Below are 19,783 nucleotides of genomic sequence, written 5' to 3' on the forward strand. Positions count from 1 at the left end.
GGGGCACTCTATTGTGAACAGCGGTGATTTGAATCATGGCCTCTGACTCTCTTGTAGTTACATTCGCAAGAGAGCTCCCTATGCAAAGTGCAGGTCCACTGGCCCCAGGTGCTTAAGTGATGTTGGCCTGAGAAGGCTCCATGCCAAAGTACAGAGCTATTACCAGTCAAGGCCTTGAGTTCAGCATTTCCTCCCAGGGATAGAGGATTCTTGCTCCTAATGTCTTGCCATTCCTGCATCCTTCAGATTGCCTGCTTTGCTGAATCTTTCCCACAAATAACCTTTTGATGAAATCTATATGATAAACTTGCTGAGCTAGCTCAGGGTCAGTCAAGCCTCACCAGGGCTTGGCTTTCCCACTGGGCCCCAGCATTTTCTCCCTATGTGTGTCTGTTTGTCTTTTCTTTATCCCCCCATGGCCCTTCATCTGGTGTCGCTTAATTAATGACTGCAGCTTTGAGAGACATGAGAGGGTTATGGCACACTATCATTGAGTCATTGAGTTATATCCCCAGCCCTTTAGTCCATTTTTTTTTTTTTTTTGGGGGGGGGGTTGTTTGTTTTGTTTGTTTATTAGTTTTTGAGATAGGGTCTTGCTAATCTGCTGAGGTTATCCTCAAATTTGTAATCCTCCTGCCTCAGCTACCCAAATCACTATTTCAAATGCAATTTTTTATTCTAAGATAGACACTTGGATATAAATTTTCCTTCCCTGATCACAATTTTCTGATGAAATTACTATCTATGAATTTACAAAATACCTTATTCACCATCATGTATTCTAAATAGCTTTACTTCTAATCACAGAATTCATTCTGCAGAATGGGCTCATTTTCATAGAATTCACTAGTCTTAACTATGTTTCCATAACTCTGAAGAAGCTGACATAAATAACACTGGAATGACCTTTTGAAGCTTCTTGGTACCAGCTGCATGGTAACATTTTGTGGTATGAGGATAATATCCTCCAGGATACAGAATGTACTCTGAGTCAGCAATCGATATGTGGTGCTGTTTCTTCCCTAACAAGGATTCACAGGTCCTGGAATCAAATGTTGGAAATGGAGTGGCTCATCCCTCTATTACCCCTAATGGTCCACTAGTGAAATGTTCTGCTTCCCCTATCAGAAACTAAGTGTGGTTCATAGAACCAATGAGTGCAATTCCTTATCAGTGAGATTTTTTAAGTAGATTTACAACTTGCATTTTGGAAGATTAGAAAGAATGCACAAAATCGAATTATGAAAACATGAGTACAAAAATTGAATATTTTCATATGCTTTGAAAATATCTTCAGACAGAGTGTGCTAATAAATGTCAATTTTCATGCTGCAAAAGAATTTTTTTAATAAATTACAAAAAAAAAAAAAGAGAGAGAGAGAAAGGATGAGAATGCTACCAGGTCATTATGAAGTTTCTCATAACAGGAAACCAAAGAGCAAGGAAGACTGGCTCTCATTATCAAGGGGAAATTGGCAGTTAAGAAAGAGCAATTTTAGAATGCAGGATATTCCACAGGGAGTCTATTAATACACTCATATGTGACAAAATGGAATGGCAATCTCACATTTTAGAATATATCCAAAAGAATTGAGGTAATATTTGCACATCCATGTTTGTATTAGCACTATTCACAACAGAAGAGTTGGCAACCCAAAGGTCATCATTAGGTGAATGGATAAACAAAATATAGTAAATGTAAACACTGAAATATTATTCAGAATTAAAACGTAAGAAATCCATATCACATGCTACAATATGACTGAACCTTGAAGACATTATTCTAAGTACAATAAGCCTATCACAAAAAGACAAATATTGTATGATCCCACTTATATGAGGTATCTAAAGAAGTCAAATCTATAGAAACAAAACAGGCTGAGGAATTCCAGAGATTGGGAGGAGGATAACTAATTTTATGTCAACTTGACTGAGCCATGGGGTGCCCAAATATTTGGTTAACATTGTTCCTGGGTGTGTCTCTGCAGGCATTTCTGAATGATATTAACATCTGAACTAGCAGACTGAGAAGACTGCCTTCCACAATGTAACTGAGCTTCATCTAATCTGCTGAAGGTCTGAATAGAATAGTCTACATAAGAAAGAATTCTTTCTCTCTGCAAATTTTCACCTGGAACATCAGTCTTCTCCTGCCTTCAGACTCAGAACAGAGCTTACACCATCAGCTCTCCTAGTTCTTAGGCCTTCAGACTCAAACTGAACTATACAATCGGCCCTCCTGGGTCTCTAGCATGCCAAGTGCAGATCTTGAACTTTTCAGCCTCCATAATCACATAAGATAATACATTAGGAAAAGAAAGAGCTACTTCATGTGAGTCATAGCATAATTTTGTTATTGCCCCTATTTGGAAGTGAAATACAGTTTTAAAAGGTATAATAGGGTCACCAAGTTGACAAAGAGTGGACTATGATGGTTCTGCATCAGCCTCACTGAAGTGGAACTGTTTCACAGAATTCCCTTCTCTGTATATTCATATGATAATAAGTCCAAAACAAAAGTTGGGACAAGACTTAAAAGAAGTAAAATAGAAGCCATAATCCTCTAAAAGTTATAGTAATTACATGCAATGAAAGATAAATATAGAAATACTGATTAATTCCTGCTCATCTTCACTCAATCCTCATTAAGAGGCAAAGGTCGAGGGCCAGTCAGCTATCTTCATTTGATCAGTTCTAGGTATACCTTTCTTTCTATAAGTCCTGTTTATGAACAGTGATCTCAGGTCAAGAAAAAAGCCTCACACAGTTTTTATCAGCAGCTCTAACAGCAAGATTGGATTCCTAGATTTGCTTTAGCTTTAACCCTAATCATGACAGTATTTAAATATGACTGGTTAGCCATTTTTCTTTGAACCTCCAACTTCCTTTTCTAGACCTCACTTCCTCAAATCCTCTCACAATTGCATAAGGTATAATTCTTACAATACATTTCTTAACTCATAGTATTCACAGTAGTTCTGATTCCCCAAATTCTAGCTTTACATGTTCCTACCTTATAATGCACACTTAATCTTCACTTACTTTCTATACTACACAATTCATAGTATTCTATGACTAAAACAAAGAATTTCTACAATTTCTCCTAAAGAGTAACTATATAAGCAACCTAAGGCAGAAATGTAATTAAACCTATCATAACAAGTATGATGGTGTTAACAGATTTTAACTGAAAATCCAAATTAACATAGGTCAAAGACATATATCCCAGTATGGTGGCATACACTTGTAAACCCACCAATTCCTAAGACTGAGGCAGGAGAATCCTGAGTTTGAGGCCAACCTGGACAACTCAGTGAGACTCTGTCTCAAAATTTAAAAAGTAAAAAAGGGTTGGGAATTTGTGTCATTGGAGGTGCACTCTTGGGTTTAATCCACAGTACTGCAAAGAAGAAGGAAAAAAAAAAGACTCAAAAAGAAGCGTGCAAGATAAAGAATATTAAAAGTACTTAAGAAATGCAACTTAAAGGAAAATCAGAGGCCAAGTCTTAACCAAGTCTCTAGTTTTGTAATGTTTAATACAGTAGCCAAGTGACAAGTGGAATTATTTAAACTGACTTAACTGTGATTATTTAAACTCATATTTAAATTAAGTAAAGTTAAATAGTCTGTTCCTTAGACACAATAACTATATTTCAAGCTCTCAATAGCCACTGTGGCTAATAAGACAGCACAGATAAAGAACATTTCATTACTATAGATTCAATGACCAATTTACAGGAAGTTTGTGAGATAAGAGCAGAGAGAAGCAAAGACTGAAACTCTGAGAATACATGACAAAGTTTTTTAACAACAAAACTTTAGAAAAAAATTCTAAACGAACAAGAGACAGGAGAGGAACTTACAAATTTGTAATATTACTTAAAAGACCCATTAGCCAACCATAATAACATTCTTTGAATGCTCTTTTAAACAAATTGACATAAAATACACACACACACACACACACACCTATACATATATATACACACATATACATATATATATATGGAAATTGGAAATTTATGATCCTGAAAATTATTTTTATTTATTTAGATGTGATAATGATCTCATATATCGTCATCCTACTGTATATGCATGGGTTCACACATTCAACCAAGCACAGATCAATCATACTGGAGGGGTGGGAATTATGTCTGTACTGTACACATACAGACTTATTTTCTTGTTATTACTTTCTAAATAATACAACATAAATATTTTTATAGCATTTACATTATATTAGGTATTAAAAGTAATCTAGATATGTTTTAAAGTATAAATATTTGGGGTTGTGGCTCAGTGGTAGAGCACTTGCCTCACATGTGTTAGGCACTGCATTCAATTCTCAGCACCACATAAAAATAAATAAATGAAATAAGTTTCCTCCATAACCAAAAAAATATATATATTAAAAAAAATTTTTAAGCATAAATACTCATCTTTTAGAAAATTAAATATTTATAAATGAAATCAAATTATATCTGGACTATGCTTCAACATAATCTAAGAGGGGAAATAGGTGGGGTAATGAATGAAGCTGGTCATAAATTTTGATCTGAGTGGTAAGTACAAGGGATTTTGTTACACTCTTCTACCTTCTTTTGTATATGTTTGAAATTTTGCATTAAAAAGTAACATATAGGCAACTAATTACTGGATGAATTTGAAGGAAAACATCACAGGAGAATCTTGTCTTTTTAAAAAAGAAAACCTTATTGAAGTTTTTCTTGGTAGAAAAATATGGGTTCACTATTCAGACTTCTGTTCTTCTTATAGGAAATACTGTGTCTTTCCTTCATCCTTAAAATAAAAAAATTTTTAAGAACACATCTAAATAAAAGCCTTAATTATTTTTCCTTGGAAAGTAGTGATTCCATCCTAATACTAAAATCTTTTTATCTCAAAGACATGTCTTTAAATTATGTCTTGAATTATTACATGTGTTTCATTTATTCTAGTTTCTGCCTTAAGAAAACCTATAATCTTTATTAATACTACAAATTAATCAACTTTTCACTTTGCTTTACCTCCTTTATCTGTTTCCTTTGTTCTTCTCCTCTGCATTTTATCTGTGTTCTTTTCCTCTACATTCTTTCCTCCAAATCAAACTGACTTTCCAGTGTCAATTCTGACATGCATCTCACAAATTTTAAATCTACTATCCTATTTTATTTTCCTTACTATCCTTCTTATCTTACTTTCTTACCTTTTAATCTTATGTTGGGTTTTCTTGGAAGGGAACATTAATCTTTCTCTATTTCTGCTTTTTGCTTATTACTACTACTTAATAATGGTCATTTCTTTTGGTATCCTACTGTATATGCCAAACAGTCTCTAAATTTTATTCTGATTTCTACAGTAACTCATTTCACAATTCTATTGTGTATATTTCAGGTACTGTTATTTTCCCCTTATTTTGCGGTATTTAGTTTTGCATAAATTCCATTTGGTTTTCCTTTTCTTAATCTTCAAATGAAAAGAAGAAAATAACCATATATATAAAAATGTATGACTCATCCTTGGTTCTACTCTGAAACCATTAAATACTGATCACATTTCCCTTGAAGATCACTTTCTGAGGTCTACCTGGATGTGCATAGTTCCAACTGTATCTTTCAGTAAGTAGCAAACTATTATAATTACCTCTGCCATATAGATTATAGGGAAAATTTTATCTCTAGTATGAACTGCAACCAAGATTCTTTCATCTTGATCCCTAGTTAGGAATGTAAAGGGAACTTGGAACTTTATCTCTAGTCCCTGGATCATTCCTATCTGGCTATATTCTGGGAATTATAAGATGTACATGAGAATGAGAGAGAAAAGATGGGGAAATTTTTCTAATTGCCTCAAAAAGCAGCAACCATAGAAAAGAAAGATAGTTTCCTAAATTTAAAACTAATATCCATGAGTAGAAAAATAGTTTCTAAATTTAAAGTTAATATAGACCTTCCATTTCTGAAGTAGGGAAGGTACACTGACAAGAAAACAAAACATATACTGTTAGATAGGATAACATAAATGGGAAGTTGTGTTTCATTCCAGTGTGTGTATTCTCCCCAACACTGGTTAGAAAAAAAATAAACACACACACATACACACACATACACACACAGAGAGAGAGAGTACTTCCAGTATTGCTGTGTATTCAAAACTTGATTATGCATTCAAATGTATAAAAGTTTGTGTTCATTTTATTGGCAGCCATTATTTTAAAAACTCATTATTTTACAAATCACAAATGACCTCATGATTGTTCTATATTTAATAAATTACAATGGAGGCATGAAGTGATGCTCAATAATCAGAATTTTTAAATTATGTGAATGTTTTCTTTAAACAATACTCTCTACAAACTACTTAAGATTTAAAGGGAATCAGGTTTAATAAAAAAATCAAGATAAAACATATATTGTTTCACTTCAATCGTTTAAAATTTACATTTCTGGAAAAAGGGAGAAAATAGTCTATTTTAAAATTTTCAGATAAACGAGAATCTAGGGAAGCCCATCAAATCTATGTTTAACTATAAGGTAAAAGATGGAAAAAGTTGGTAAATAAAAAGACAAAAAATGCAAAAAGAACAAGCATATAGAAGATGGTTGGAAATTAATAGTAAATCAGCACAAAGTTGAGCTTAGAATCACTTTATTACTACTACAGGCTATCTTTTACATACTGTGAGTAAGATGAAGCAAAACAGAAAAAGGCTTCTTGTTCTGGCCAACTTTTAACCAAAGTAAAAATGCCTGAAACAAAATACTCTGACATTAATAGGTATTCTTCACATTAGGAAAAGTCAATAAACAACACATCTTGGCATATATTTCTGATCCCTTTACAGAATGTTATGTGAACTCTTAGTGAAATCAACTCTCTAGGATTTCATAAACGGAATCTACCAGCATGATGAAGGATGGCAGGTTTGGTTTGTAAATCTCCATGAATTGTGAGATATGGGAACAAAGAGAGGAGAAATTGGTAAAGGACACCGAAGAACCCCTGTCAACTGCTCTTACAGCTATCCTCAGCTTCTCAGTTACCCATGAATCTCTAGCTAAAAGGCACTAGCTACAAAGTTCATATGAAAAATTAAAATTCTCAAGAGAACACCAAGTGTAGGCAATATTCCTTTATGAAAAAGTATAGAAAGAAGAGAGAAAAAGTCCAATTTGCTATCCTGGTTTTCCTAAGAGCACTTCCTAAGAATGCACCATTCCTAGGGGACATACACACACCTGAAAACATCCAACTCTGTTGTTATCATCTCCCAGGATCCTTCAGCTTCTTCAAGCAGAAGGAACAAGATCATCTCTAGAGTATCACAAATGATTTCCTCAAGAAGAACAAGTTGAAGAAGGTTGAAGTCTTGGTTTAGATGAAAGTCAACCACCCTGAGGAGGAATCAAGACTGAGTCACAAGAAAAACTTTCTTGAACTTAATGAAGAAAAAGTCATATTCCAGATGTCTGATAATACCCTCAGGCATAGGACAAACTGTATTAGAAGAAACACTTGGAAAAGACTAACTACATGGGTTCAAAGTAGGAAAGGATTTCCTCAAACACACACCCTACTGTAATGATTTCCACCAAGAAAAAAATAAAATATGAGCATCTGTAGTGCTTCAATTTTAATGGAAGTAGAAAGCAGAAATAGGAAACAAATGTCCCTGATCAAGTAAATTAAGGCTGTCTTGTCTAATGATAATAAGCAATAAAGGTGAGATTTCTATCATGTACAAAAGACTGCACTTCTTTTCCACTGAAGGTCAATTTTTCTACCCAATAGCTGCTATAACTTGGAAAGAGATTCCATGAATACCCTTATAACTTCAAACATTAAAATGTGAAACAGACTTCAACCAATGGATTTGAATATTCATGCTTTCATTCATTCAGTCAACAATATATTTTTTGCACAACTGCTTTGTGCCAAGTATTACTGTTCAGGCTGCGTAAAACACATTGATGAATAAAAGAGAGAGAGAGACTTAACTTCATGGAGCTTAGATATAAGAAGAAATGTACTATATAGTATGTTATGAATGTTTGAAAGCAATGAGTGCCCAGGGGAGAAAAAAAGTAGAGCAGGAAAAGGAGAGAGGTAGTGAGGTAAAGGGCATGGTAATGTACAGAGGGTAAGCTTCATGAAGAAGTTGACACTTAGATTTGAAGAAGAAAGGAAAGCTAGTCAGACATACCAGATTCTTTTTTTTTTTTTTTTTTTTTTTTTTTTTTTTTTTTTTTTTTGCGGTGCTGGGGATCGAACCCAGGGCTTTGTGCTTGCATGGCAAGCACTCTACTGACTGAACTATCTCCCCAGCCCCAGACATACCAGATTTAAAAAAAAAAAAAAAAAAAAAAAACACAGATAGCAGGAATGGCCATCACGAAGGCCCCTAATGGAAGTGCAAGCTTGTTCAAAAAATGGCAGGAGGCCAGAGTAGCCCAAGCCCAGAAAAGGAGGGGAGATTAGTAACAAATGAGGTCAATGAGTAATAAAGGAAGAGGTAATGAAGGGTCCTGTAAGCCATTACTAGCACTTTGTCTTCTAAGTAAAATGCAGGGCCCTAAAGGTTTAGATCAAAGGAAAGCCATGCTCTAACAGGGTTTTGTTGCTGGGTTTTTTTTTTTTTTTTTTTTTCCTTCTGGCTTTATTGAAGCATAATTAACAAATAAAAATTGTATAAATTCAAGGTGTACAATGTGAGGATTTATTATACATTGTGAAATGATTATCACAATCAAGTTAATTAACACATCCATCTTTACACATAATTACCACAGGGAGAAGAGGGCAGTAAGGACATTTAAGATCAACTCTCTTAGCCAATTTCAAGTACACAGTAGAGTATCATTAACTAGAGCTGCCATGAGATTCCCCAGAACTCCCACAAATTAAAATGAAAACCTAGGTTTTTAAATGATCATTCGGTGGCCATCAGGAAAGCAGACAAAGGGGCTAGAGGTGTAACTCAGTGGTACAGCACTTGCCTAGCAGCATGCATATGCCCTGGGTTTGATCCCCAGCACCACAAAAAAATAAGAAAGCAAACTAAAAAGAAGCAAAGGTGGAAGCAGAAACCCATTGGCATCCAGGGCAGAGGTGTTAGAGGCAATAGATAAAGAGGTATACACTGTCATGCTGACCTTGATAAAGAGATCAAGTTAAATTCTCTAAGTAAACAAAATACTGAACAATCTTGGACTAAAGTAAACTTATCTGCTACCTGAAGATAAGCTAATATGTTACACATGCTTCAGAAAAGTTCTTTATGTATAAGTCCATAAAATCTGAAGATAGATAACAGAATACCTAGCAACTACTATCAATTCTGGACTAAGATTAATTCAAAGAATGATTTATATTCATTTTATTTTAAAGAGCAAGTCAAAAACCAATTTTGTTTCAGACTCTGTAAATTTCAACCATGGATTACTTTTCCTTAAAGAGCAGATAGATACAGGGTAGGTACTGAATTGAAAGGTATATAGAGGTAATAAAAGGGTTGGTAACACATTGGCAAGTATTGCCTACATGCCATATCTACAAAACAGAAGCTCTCTGGAAAACTTTTTCCAAGATAACTCAATTAATTTTATTACAAATTCTAAGAATATGCTACTATCACCAAGTAAGAGTATGTTTCCATTTGAAGTAGACATTCTCTCCTGTTTTTATGTATGTCACACATATATCCTCAAATTAGTGTAGGATAAGTTTTTCAAATGATCTAGTTCTTCAATAAAATATTAAGCAATAGAATTTATTAGTCACATCCCTCATGGTTAAGTAACAAAAAATCAACCTGAGCTAGTGTAAGCAGAAACAATGTTCATTATAGTTAACTTAGGTCTATTCAAGGAAGCAAGAGCAGAAATGAAGTCAAATTCCAAGCAGGTATGTGAATTAACAAGAAATTAGATGACATAGAACAGTTCAGCAGAAGAATATCTAATAGACTATTTACAGAAATGTGGACAGATTAACAGAATCAATAAGATATGAGGAAGAACCAAGAACTGGCAAGAGTAAAAAACCAATACCATGCCTAAGTCTTAAAGGTCTAGTGGAGGGAACCATGTCACCAACAGTAGTCTAACAAGAGCCACATCAATGAAAGAGGACCCACCTGATAGGAGCTGAAAACTGAAGCCACTTCCAGGAATGCACTGGAGTAGAGGAACCAGCAGAAACAAATACCCTGAACTTTTTTCTTCTTCCAGCCTCTTAATTTCCTGCTAGTGCACCCTACAGTCCAAATTCAACCAGAAGCCAGAGGGCAAAGGAGCCCAAGATCCATAGATGTTAGCCCACAAGGCACCATGCAAAACAGACACCAGAGGAGAATGGCTCCAGGAGGGTGAAAAAGGGAATAACTAGGTATGGAAAGAAAGACTCCTCCATAACAATCGAAAGTCATTAATTCAGTGCACAGTCCTTCTCCAGGAACATATTCTCTGAAATACATAGGGTACACATGTATATAGGAAACTAGGTAGTTTAAAACCATGGTTATTAAAAGATAAGAATAAAAAGGAAAATTTCAGTAAATGACTCCTTTTCTACAGGCTTTGTGAAAACTTGTGAGTAGCTTCGTTATCAACTATTTCATTTTAAAATTCAAAGGAGACATGATCTCTTAGTTTTACTTTTATAATTAGAAAAAAATATTTAAAATAATATTGAAGCATAAGATATGCTATGATAATATTTAACAATTTGTAAAGATCCTAACCCCATTAAACACCATGGATACATCTCAATAATAAAAGATTATCATTGCAAAAGCAAATTTTATCCTCCAATGTTATTTTAAAATGTAATTAAAAAACTGGATACCTATTATCTGTATTTTTAATGTCATTTTTATGCACTTCAGCTTTTCCACAGTAACAAACCATAAAACACTAATGCTTTGGGGAAACATTTAAATAAAGACAAAGTTACACATTCAGTAAAATTACAGCTAAAAATATATGAAGAATAAAAGCAAAATTTAAAAATTAAATAAACAATAGCAAAGCAAACTAATTTTTTTAAAAAACTTTTTAGTTGTAGAAGGACACAATACCTTTATTTATTTATTTTTATGTGGTGCTATGGATCGAATCCAGTGCCTCACCTGTGCTAGGCAAGTGTTCTTCCACTGAGCTACAACCCCAGCTCCTAAATTTCTCTTGGTTCACTGAGAAATCTGCAGATCCATAAGGTGAAATACAGGCCTTAATCAGATCTTTTCAGTTTTTCAAGGACAACTTTTCTGAACTTAAGGATTTTCTACAGAATTTACTTTTTGTTTCCTTTAAAAATAAAGTCTTACAGCTCAACTTTTAAGTGAAAGAATTTTATATGCTTTTAGAAGAATATAATGGCCATAAAACAACTAAATAATCCAAGGTTGATGGTATGGTAAAAGAAAACAGGCAGAAAAGTAAAAGCATTTAAGTCAAAGCTACTAGGGCATACACAATGATATAATCGAAAAATTAAGAAAGTGGAAATTGTGACTAGCATTCATTAGCCAACTAATGTTTGCTAGTTCCCAAAATATTTCTACCTAATATAAGACTTTTACTGTTCTTAATCATATTAAATAGATTAATACTAAAACCAAAATATTCTACATAAGCACTCTCATCTGGAGATTGTGTGTGTGTATACACACACACAGTAGTAGGAAATGAAGGCAAGAACCAGCATAGAAAGCAACAGTATAGAACATGCACTCTGTTACAGTCTGTGTCCTACATAACCTTTTGAATGCATGACCTTTAAGTTGCTGAAGGTTGCCTCAGAATTTGGCTCAGTTTGATCGAAACATCTGTTCCCCTTGCAGGTATACTTTAAGGACTTTTTTCTCAGTTGGATTCAGAACACAGCAAGTGAGCCCTTGTCTGTCCAATCATACAGACCCCAACACTTGTAAATCAAGTTCTGGGAGGACAACAGCAGGTCCACATTCCATCACCCTTTCTCAGCCAGCTAGGCCAACTGACTGCTGTGAGAACTCCTCTTATCATGTCATCAAATCAAAACATGTTGAGATGAGGGACTATAAGAGGCATCTGCAGAATTCCCAAAATGTAGTGACTTTGGAACATTGACAGATGCATCTGTCATTTTATACCTTCAACTAACCTGATGTCCACTGGCCCGACACAGTAAAGCTGTCCAAGATCGATTCCAATTCTTTCACGTTATTTTCACATGTCTCTACTAGGAAGGCCTGGTGCTTCTTAGCCTTTTAATTAAGAAAAAAATTACACATAATAAGATCACGTATTATAAGAGTGGCAGATTTTAGGATGAACATATATAGCACAATTAATATAAGATTAATTACTCCATTCAAATCTATTATTAATAAATCTGTCTTAATCACACCTTTTGCTTGGCCTAATGTAATACTATACAAGGTCTCATTAATAATTTACTGAGGATTTAGTACCAGCATTATTCTATTTATATACAGAAAATATTTTTACCCTTATAGCAATTCTATGATGGATGGTAAGAATTTTATAGATAAGAAAATTGAGACAGATTAAGGAATCCTTTTAAAAATCATGCTTGCAGTCATGTGGCAAATTGCCAAATGGCAATCAAAGTGAACGCAGTTAGGACTGATTACAAGCTAATGCTGAAGTCAAGTGATGATAGCTTGGTCTAGGGTACTCAGTGAAAAGCAGGATAGTGGATGCATTGGAAAAACACCCAGAAGGCGAAATGGACAAACCTTAGTAACACTGCATTGAGTAAGACTACACTGATTGGACTCAACTGTACTGGATGATGATAGAGAAAATGTTCAGATAAAGATAGGAGTCAAGACGAATCCCAAGGTTTCAAACTAAAAGAAGATAGATTTCAGCAGTTGAATGAAAATAACAGAGAGAAAAGGTCTTGTTTGGGCTGTTATTGGGTTTTTGAACTTGCTTATTTTTAGCAGACTTCAAATGAATTCTCTTTTCATCAATTCCACTGGAGATACATAAGATACTCTTAGCACTAGCACAATGCCTGGTAATTATCAGGTCCTAAATAAATATATTTGAATGAGCAAAGAACAAATAAAATAGAACAATATGGGAAGTGCCTGAACACACTGGTGGAAAGCTCAGAAGAGAGCTCAAGTACAGCTTTGGGAATCATCTACATAGGATGTCTGAAGTTTGCCTTCAGAGTGCCTGAGTCGGGCTGGGGATATAGCTCAGTTGGTAGAGTGTTTGCTTCACAAGCACAAGACCCTGGGTTCAATTCCCAGCACCACAAAAAAAAAAAAAAAAAAAAGAGTGCCTGAGTCAGGTGCAGCGGCACACACTTACAATCCCAGCAACTTGGGAGGTTGAGGCAGGAGGATCACAAGTTTGAAGCAACTTAGTGAGACCTTGTCTCAAAATAAAAATAATAAAAAGAGCTAGAAATGTATCTCAGTGGTAAAACAACCCTGGGTCCAATTCCAAGTAACCACTCCCCACCAAAAAAAAAGTGCCTGAAGGAAAGTGAAAAAAAACCTAGGACAAAGTCTTAAAGAACTCCTATATTTCTTAGGAAAGCAACCAACTAAGAAGACCAAAAAAGAAGGAAAACAGAAGGGTATATTGTCATGAAAAACAAGAAATTGTTTCAAGGTGAGTGTTGTAAATATTATGTCTAATGCCACAGAAACATCAAGCAAAATGATGATTAAAAAGTGTTTACTTTGTTTGGAGGTCATGGGTGACTGATGAAATCTTCACTGTAGTATAGATATAACCCAGCCTGGAACATATGGAAGGAGTAAGTCTGATTTTTTTTCCTAATTGAGTAAAAGATGAACAAATGGAAACAAAGTTGAGACAACATTTCTTAGTAAGAAGGGAAGGAGAAATAAAGGGCAGTAATTGAAAAGGACAACCGTGGGGTCAAAGAAGAGCTGTTTTTTTAAATATGTAAAAAATCTGTTTAAAAGCTTGACAAGATAAAGGCACTATTGAAAGATTGCTTATAGATAAAAAAGAAATGGGAAAACAGATATTATAGAGCAAAATGACATCGTTAAAATATAACAGTCCCTTCTTATCCAAAGGGAAATATTCCAAGACCCCTAAAGATGACTTAAGGCACAGATGATACTGATATACTCTTTTCTGAAATGTTTTCCTATGCATATGTACTTATGAGAAAGTTTAATTTATAAATTAGATACAGTTAAAGACAACAACGATAATCAAATAAGACAATTTTTTAAATGTACTATAAAAAAAGTTATGTAAATTTGGTCCCCTTTCTCTCTGAAAATATATTATTCTTTCACCTTTTTTCACTTAAAGGAAGCACTTTAAGCCTTCTCCATGGCAGGAAAATTGCCAGCATCAGTACTCTATGGAGTAATTACTAAGTAAAATAAGGCTTGCCTGAACACAAACACTGTGACACTGTGACAGTGATCCGATACCAAGATTGCTACTAAGTGATTAACAGGCAGGTAGTATATATATCCTGGATGCACTGGACAAAAGGATGATTAATGCCCTAGAGAGAATGATATGAGATTTTACCATACCACTCAGGTGAATTCTTTATTATTTATTTTTTAATTCTTTATTTAAACTTATGAATTTTTATTTATGAAATTTTCCACTAAATATTTTTGGACTACAGTTGACCACAGGTAACTGAAACCACAGAAAGTGAAACCTAGATAAGAGATGATTTGACTGTACATAAAATTAATAATTCTTTATTCAGATGTTGACTCAATTATCACCTCTTTAGAAAAAAAGGGCTTCACATCTTACTGTATCAAATCCCTTGATCTCATCCTTCTCAGCACTTAGCACAATAATGCTCTATTACCACTAGGTGGGAAATATTTTTTTTCATTCTCAAAATGGTGTACCTAGAACCTATAAAATACCTTGTATTTAAAATCACAGTTAAAGTACATGTTATCAACAGAATACTGTCACATCAATTAGGGTTCTCCCACTTTAGACATTAGATAGGAGGAAGAAACTCTTTGTTGCATCCTGATACAGAAAGATCTCTAAGCTATATTGTGTATTGTGCCAATCTTACCTTCCTGTAATAAATCCCACCTGATCATGCCATGAAATCTTTTTTATATCTTGCCAAAAACTCAATTTGCTAGTATCATGTGGGAATCTTAGCATCTGTATTCAAAAGAGACATTGGTCTGTGATTTTCTGTTCCTGTGGTGTCTTTGGTTTTGGTATAAGGGTAACACTACTAGCTTCACAGAATGAGACGGGAAGTGTTAACCTCCTTTTTCATGTTTTGAAAGGACTTGGGAAGAATCTGTATGAATTCTTCTTAAACAGAATTTACCAGGAAAGTGACCCAGGCCTATGCTTTTCTTTGTGGGAAGTTTTTGATTACTAATTCAATCTCTTAGTTTTCTAATCCTTTTTAATTAGTTCTAATAGTTTGAGTCTGTTATGCTTTGGATGTGAGATGTTCCCCAAAAGCTCATGTGTGAGACAATGCAAGGTTTAGAGGAAAAATGACTGTGTTATTAGAGTTTTAACCCAATCAGTGAATCAATTCCCTGATGGGATTAACTGAGTGGTAGCTGAAGGCAGGTAGAGTGAGGCTGAAGGAGGCAGGTCCCCAGGAGCATGTGTTTGGGGTATATATTTTGTATCTGGTGAGTAAACTCTCTTTCTGCTTCTGATCATCATGTGAACCTCTTCTCTCCACTACACTCTTCCACCATGATGTTCAGCCTCACTTCATCCTGGAGGAATGGAGCTGGCTCTCTCTGAACTGAGACCTCTGAAACTGTGAACCCGCAAATAAACTTTTCCTTCTCTAAAATGGTTCTTGTCAGGTTTTTTAGTCACCACTGCAAAAGATCTGAATAGAACAGTGTCTTTCTATAAATTTGTCCATTTCATCTAAATTATTCAATTTGTTGTTGGATTTTGCTTCTCATTTTTGGAGTTCTGTTGTTAAGTGTTATATTTATAATTGTTAGATCTTGCTGGTAAACTGACTCTTTTTTTAAGATATCCCTCTTTAGTAAAATTTTTATTCCAAAAATCTATTTTGTCTGATATCAGTATATCCACTCCATTTCTTTTAATTTGTTATATGCCTAACATATTTTCACATCCACTATTGATTCCTGTATTCTCTTTTTTAGGGGGATACCAAGGATTGAACCCAGGGGTGCTTAACCACTAAGTTACATCCCCAACCCTTTTTACATTTTATTTAGAGTTAAGTGTCTTGCTTAATTACCTAGGGCCTCGCTAAATTGCAGAGGCTGGTTTTGAACTCAAGATCTTCCTGCCTCAGCCTCCCAAGTTACTGGGATTACAGGTGTGTGCCACTACACCCAGCCCTGTATTATTTTTAATACTCCAAAAGTTGTACATGATAAAAATTATTAGCACCATTTAACAAATGAGCAAACAGCTTTCAAGGGATATCACTAAATGTTACAAAACTACTAAGAGACAGGACTGAACCAGGCACACCTGTAATCCAAGCAACTCGGAGGCTGAGGCAGGAGGATCAGAAGTTCAAGGCCAGCTTTGGCAATTTATGGAGGCCCTAAGCAACTTAGTGAGAGACCCTGTCTGTCTCACAAAATAAAAGGGAAGGGAATATGGTTCAATCCCAAGAATGAGGGTGGAGGGAGAGAAATAGGGCTGGAATTAAAATAGATGTCCCAAAGTATACGTCCTTTATATTATTTCATGTTAACCGAAGCTAAGTCCCCATCAATATCAAAGTATAAAAGTTTATAGGAATTAGAAATGGAGAAAGCCTGACAAATTACATACTCGGAGAGAGCTTAACATAAAAAGTTTTGATTAAATTCCTAATACACCAGTAATCTCTTTAATGGTAAGGGTTCAATCCCAATTAAAATATGAGCTAAAACTTCAATACCATTACAATTTAAGGTCAAATTATCCATAACATACTGACTAGTATAAAATTATTCAAAGAGCAAAGAAAAGATTTGATCACTAGCCAGACTTTATAAGAGACTAACCATACCTGAAAATTACTATAACTTTTTTGGATTAATAATTTTCATACCATTCTACTGAGATATCAGGCTAATAGTCTAATAATATATTAACTTGCAATAAAAAACATGACTCAGCTAATATGAAAAAACTGCTTATTTTATAATTGGCAGTTTTTCTAATAAATTGTTCTGGATTTACAAATGAAGCTTTCATTCTTTATTCATATAATAAAACTCTTTGATTTAAGTGCTTGATTATGCTTATATTTAAAATTTGTTTCCAAAGCTATGAGTTCTTTTAATAGCCTTTAGTGTGAGAATTCTAGAACTAACGTATAGTCTATCAGTTAAATAAATAAAACCACTGGGGAGAAAATAAAGTACAAAAAATAAAATGTTGTTTCTAATATCTTAATGTGTGACCTAAAGAATAAGTTTAGGTTAAATGTTAAATCATTAATTCAACAAATTCTATAATTCTAAATATCCCTAGAAATTTAAAAGATAGACCAGGTGTGGTGGCACATGCCTGTAATCCCAGTGGCTCAGAAGGCTAAGGTAGGAGGATCTCAAGTTCAAAGTCAGCCTCAGCAAAAGTGAAGCACTAAGCAGCTCAGTGACGCTGTTTCTAAATAAAATACAAAATAGGACTGGGGATGTGGTTCAGTGGTCAAGTGCCCCTGATTTCAATCTCGGGTACCCAAAATAAGAAAAAGAAAAAAAGAAATTTAAAAGATAGAACTGTAGAATGAAAGGACTCATTATTTTGCCTCACACATAATTCACATGAAGCATTTGCTTCCTCACTAGAAGTCCCTTAATGTTATGGCTACCAGATGATGTTTAGGTGAACACTTACTAATCACCTACCCTGAACCAAGGACTACTTTAGATGCTGTGTTCAATCTACAAACAATGAGTACACAGAGGACTAAAAACATCAAAATATTCAAAGGTCAGAAAACTGTGTGACTGCCAGATCTTAATGTATTACTAACAAGGAGTCAAGGTAGGTTATAAAATATCCTCAACCAGGAAGATCAATAGATAACAAAAAAGAACTCCCTGTATTTCTGTCAGGGGCAGGCTCTGAGGGCCCCAGAGCCATACCGTGGCCTGATCTCTAAGATGGCGCCTGGCAGCTTGCCAGACATAGCTGCACTCATATACAAGTTTTAGGAAGTAACTCTGGTTGGCTGTTGTACATGAGGCAATCCTGGTATCTGCCTGGAGACTGTTCCTTGATAGGCTGACTTTCCTGGTAGTCTACTCTCTGATAGGCTGATGTTCTCAATATAAGTCTGAGACTTGTGGAATAAACTCCTTTTGGTTCCTGTGATCAAGAAGAGCGTACACATTGTGATTGTCCCTGCGGGTGGTGGGCGATCATATATTTCCACCTTGATACACTACATTTTCATATTGCTGAACTGAATGAATGTCTGGATTAAACACAATAAGCCATTTATTAAGTTTCATAATCATCTTGAGTTTGAAAAAACTCATCTCTCATTTTGTTTTTGCTCATACTTCCCTAGTATCACAAGCAGAAAAGTTTATAAATAAAAATTTTAATGCAAGAAACATACAAAAAAGCATATGCAAATACATATTTACACCTAAAAACTGGCAAATGGGCCTTACTGATCTATAATCAAAAAAGCTACCTTGAGTGACATATAACAATAAAAGCTATGAAGGACAATTCTAATAAGGTTAAAATACTAGGAAAAACACCTAGGTTAAAAATAAATACCTTTATTTAGTCACTGGGGTTTTTAAAATGAAATTAGCATTTTAAACAGGTTGAACTTTTGAAACAGTGATACATAATACTTATAATTTCTGAACATTTCTGAATTCAAGTAAGCTTCAAGTTTTTAATTTGAATATATGTTAAGCAATTATGAAAAAATCTAAATAAAAAAGGAAGCATTAAAACCTATAAACAATATCACATCCTTTTGCTTCCATGGCTCACCTTTTCATCATATCTTATACCTACTTACCATTACACACACAGTGCATTTGAAAGGCTCAAGAACAGCTTGCTGAGCTGACCTGAATTTGGTCTAGTCAGTTTTCATAATAATAACCATCTGCAGCTTTTACTTGATCATATTAATTATAGCTAGTATCTCTTAGTTCTTTCCTTGCCTGTGAGCATCCTACGATCCCACTTGCTTATCTCTCATAATGAAATGTCACCTCCCTCACTTGGCTTTAACAATTCATTTATTTTTCAGTAAATACTACCTTTCAATATGAATATGGGCCATAACATAAACACACACACACACACACATTTATTACCATTTTATTTTTTTCCCTAGTCAAAAACAGGATTTGAATTTTTAAAATTTTACTAGTTTACATAAGAATAAATTTCAACAAGTTTAATAAAAAAGCATTAAACCATATCATAAATTTAGAAAACTGGACCCATATAATGAACACTAAAATACACAAAGACACACAATTCATGAATACTATTTAATAGTATTAAATTTTAAAGGCCATTAAGAATCAGCAAAAACAATGCTTAGTACTACTCTGAGTGCCAAACACAATCAACAATTTTTTAATAAAAATTCAGAATAGACTATTTATCTACCCATTAGCTTGAACACCTGCAAATCAGAAACATGTTCTAAAGCAAATCTAACAGATCATTGGAAGAAAAATTATTATTAAGAAACATTAAAATCAACACAAAGCATAACAACCAAAGCACTTTTCAAAAATCCTATATTATACTAGCAATCACTATTATTATATAATCAGTTAAAC

The 19,783-nt window shown here is 34.3% G+C and overlaps 1 protein-coding gene across 1 annotated transcript in view; it reads right to left on the reverse strand.

The window, feature by feature from the left end:
• Ccdc171 (coiled-coil domain containing 171) overlaps positions 1 to 19,783 on the reverse strand; it is a 370,550-nt gene that overhangs the window by 250,582 nt on the left and 100,185 nt on the right. Inside the window, 1 exon segment of the mRNA XM_047523648.1 lies at positions 12,145 to 12,247. Coding sequence (XP_047379604.1) covers positions 12,145 to 12,247 — 103 coding nt within the window.

The sequence above is a fragment of the Sciurus carolinensis genome, chromosome 14 (assembly GCF_902686445.1).
Source record: "Sciurus carolinensis chromosome 14, mSciCar1.2, whole genome shotgun sequence".
Lineage (NCBI taxonomy): Eukaryota > Metazoa > Chordata > Mammalia > Rodentia > Sciuridae > Sciurus > Sciurus carolinensis.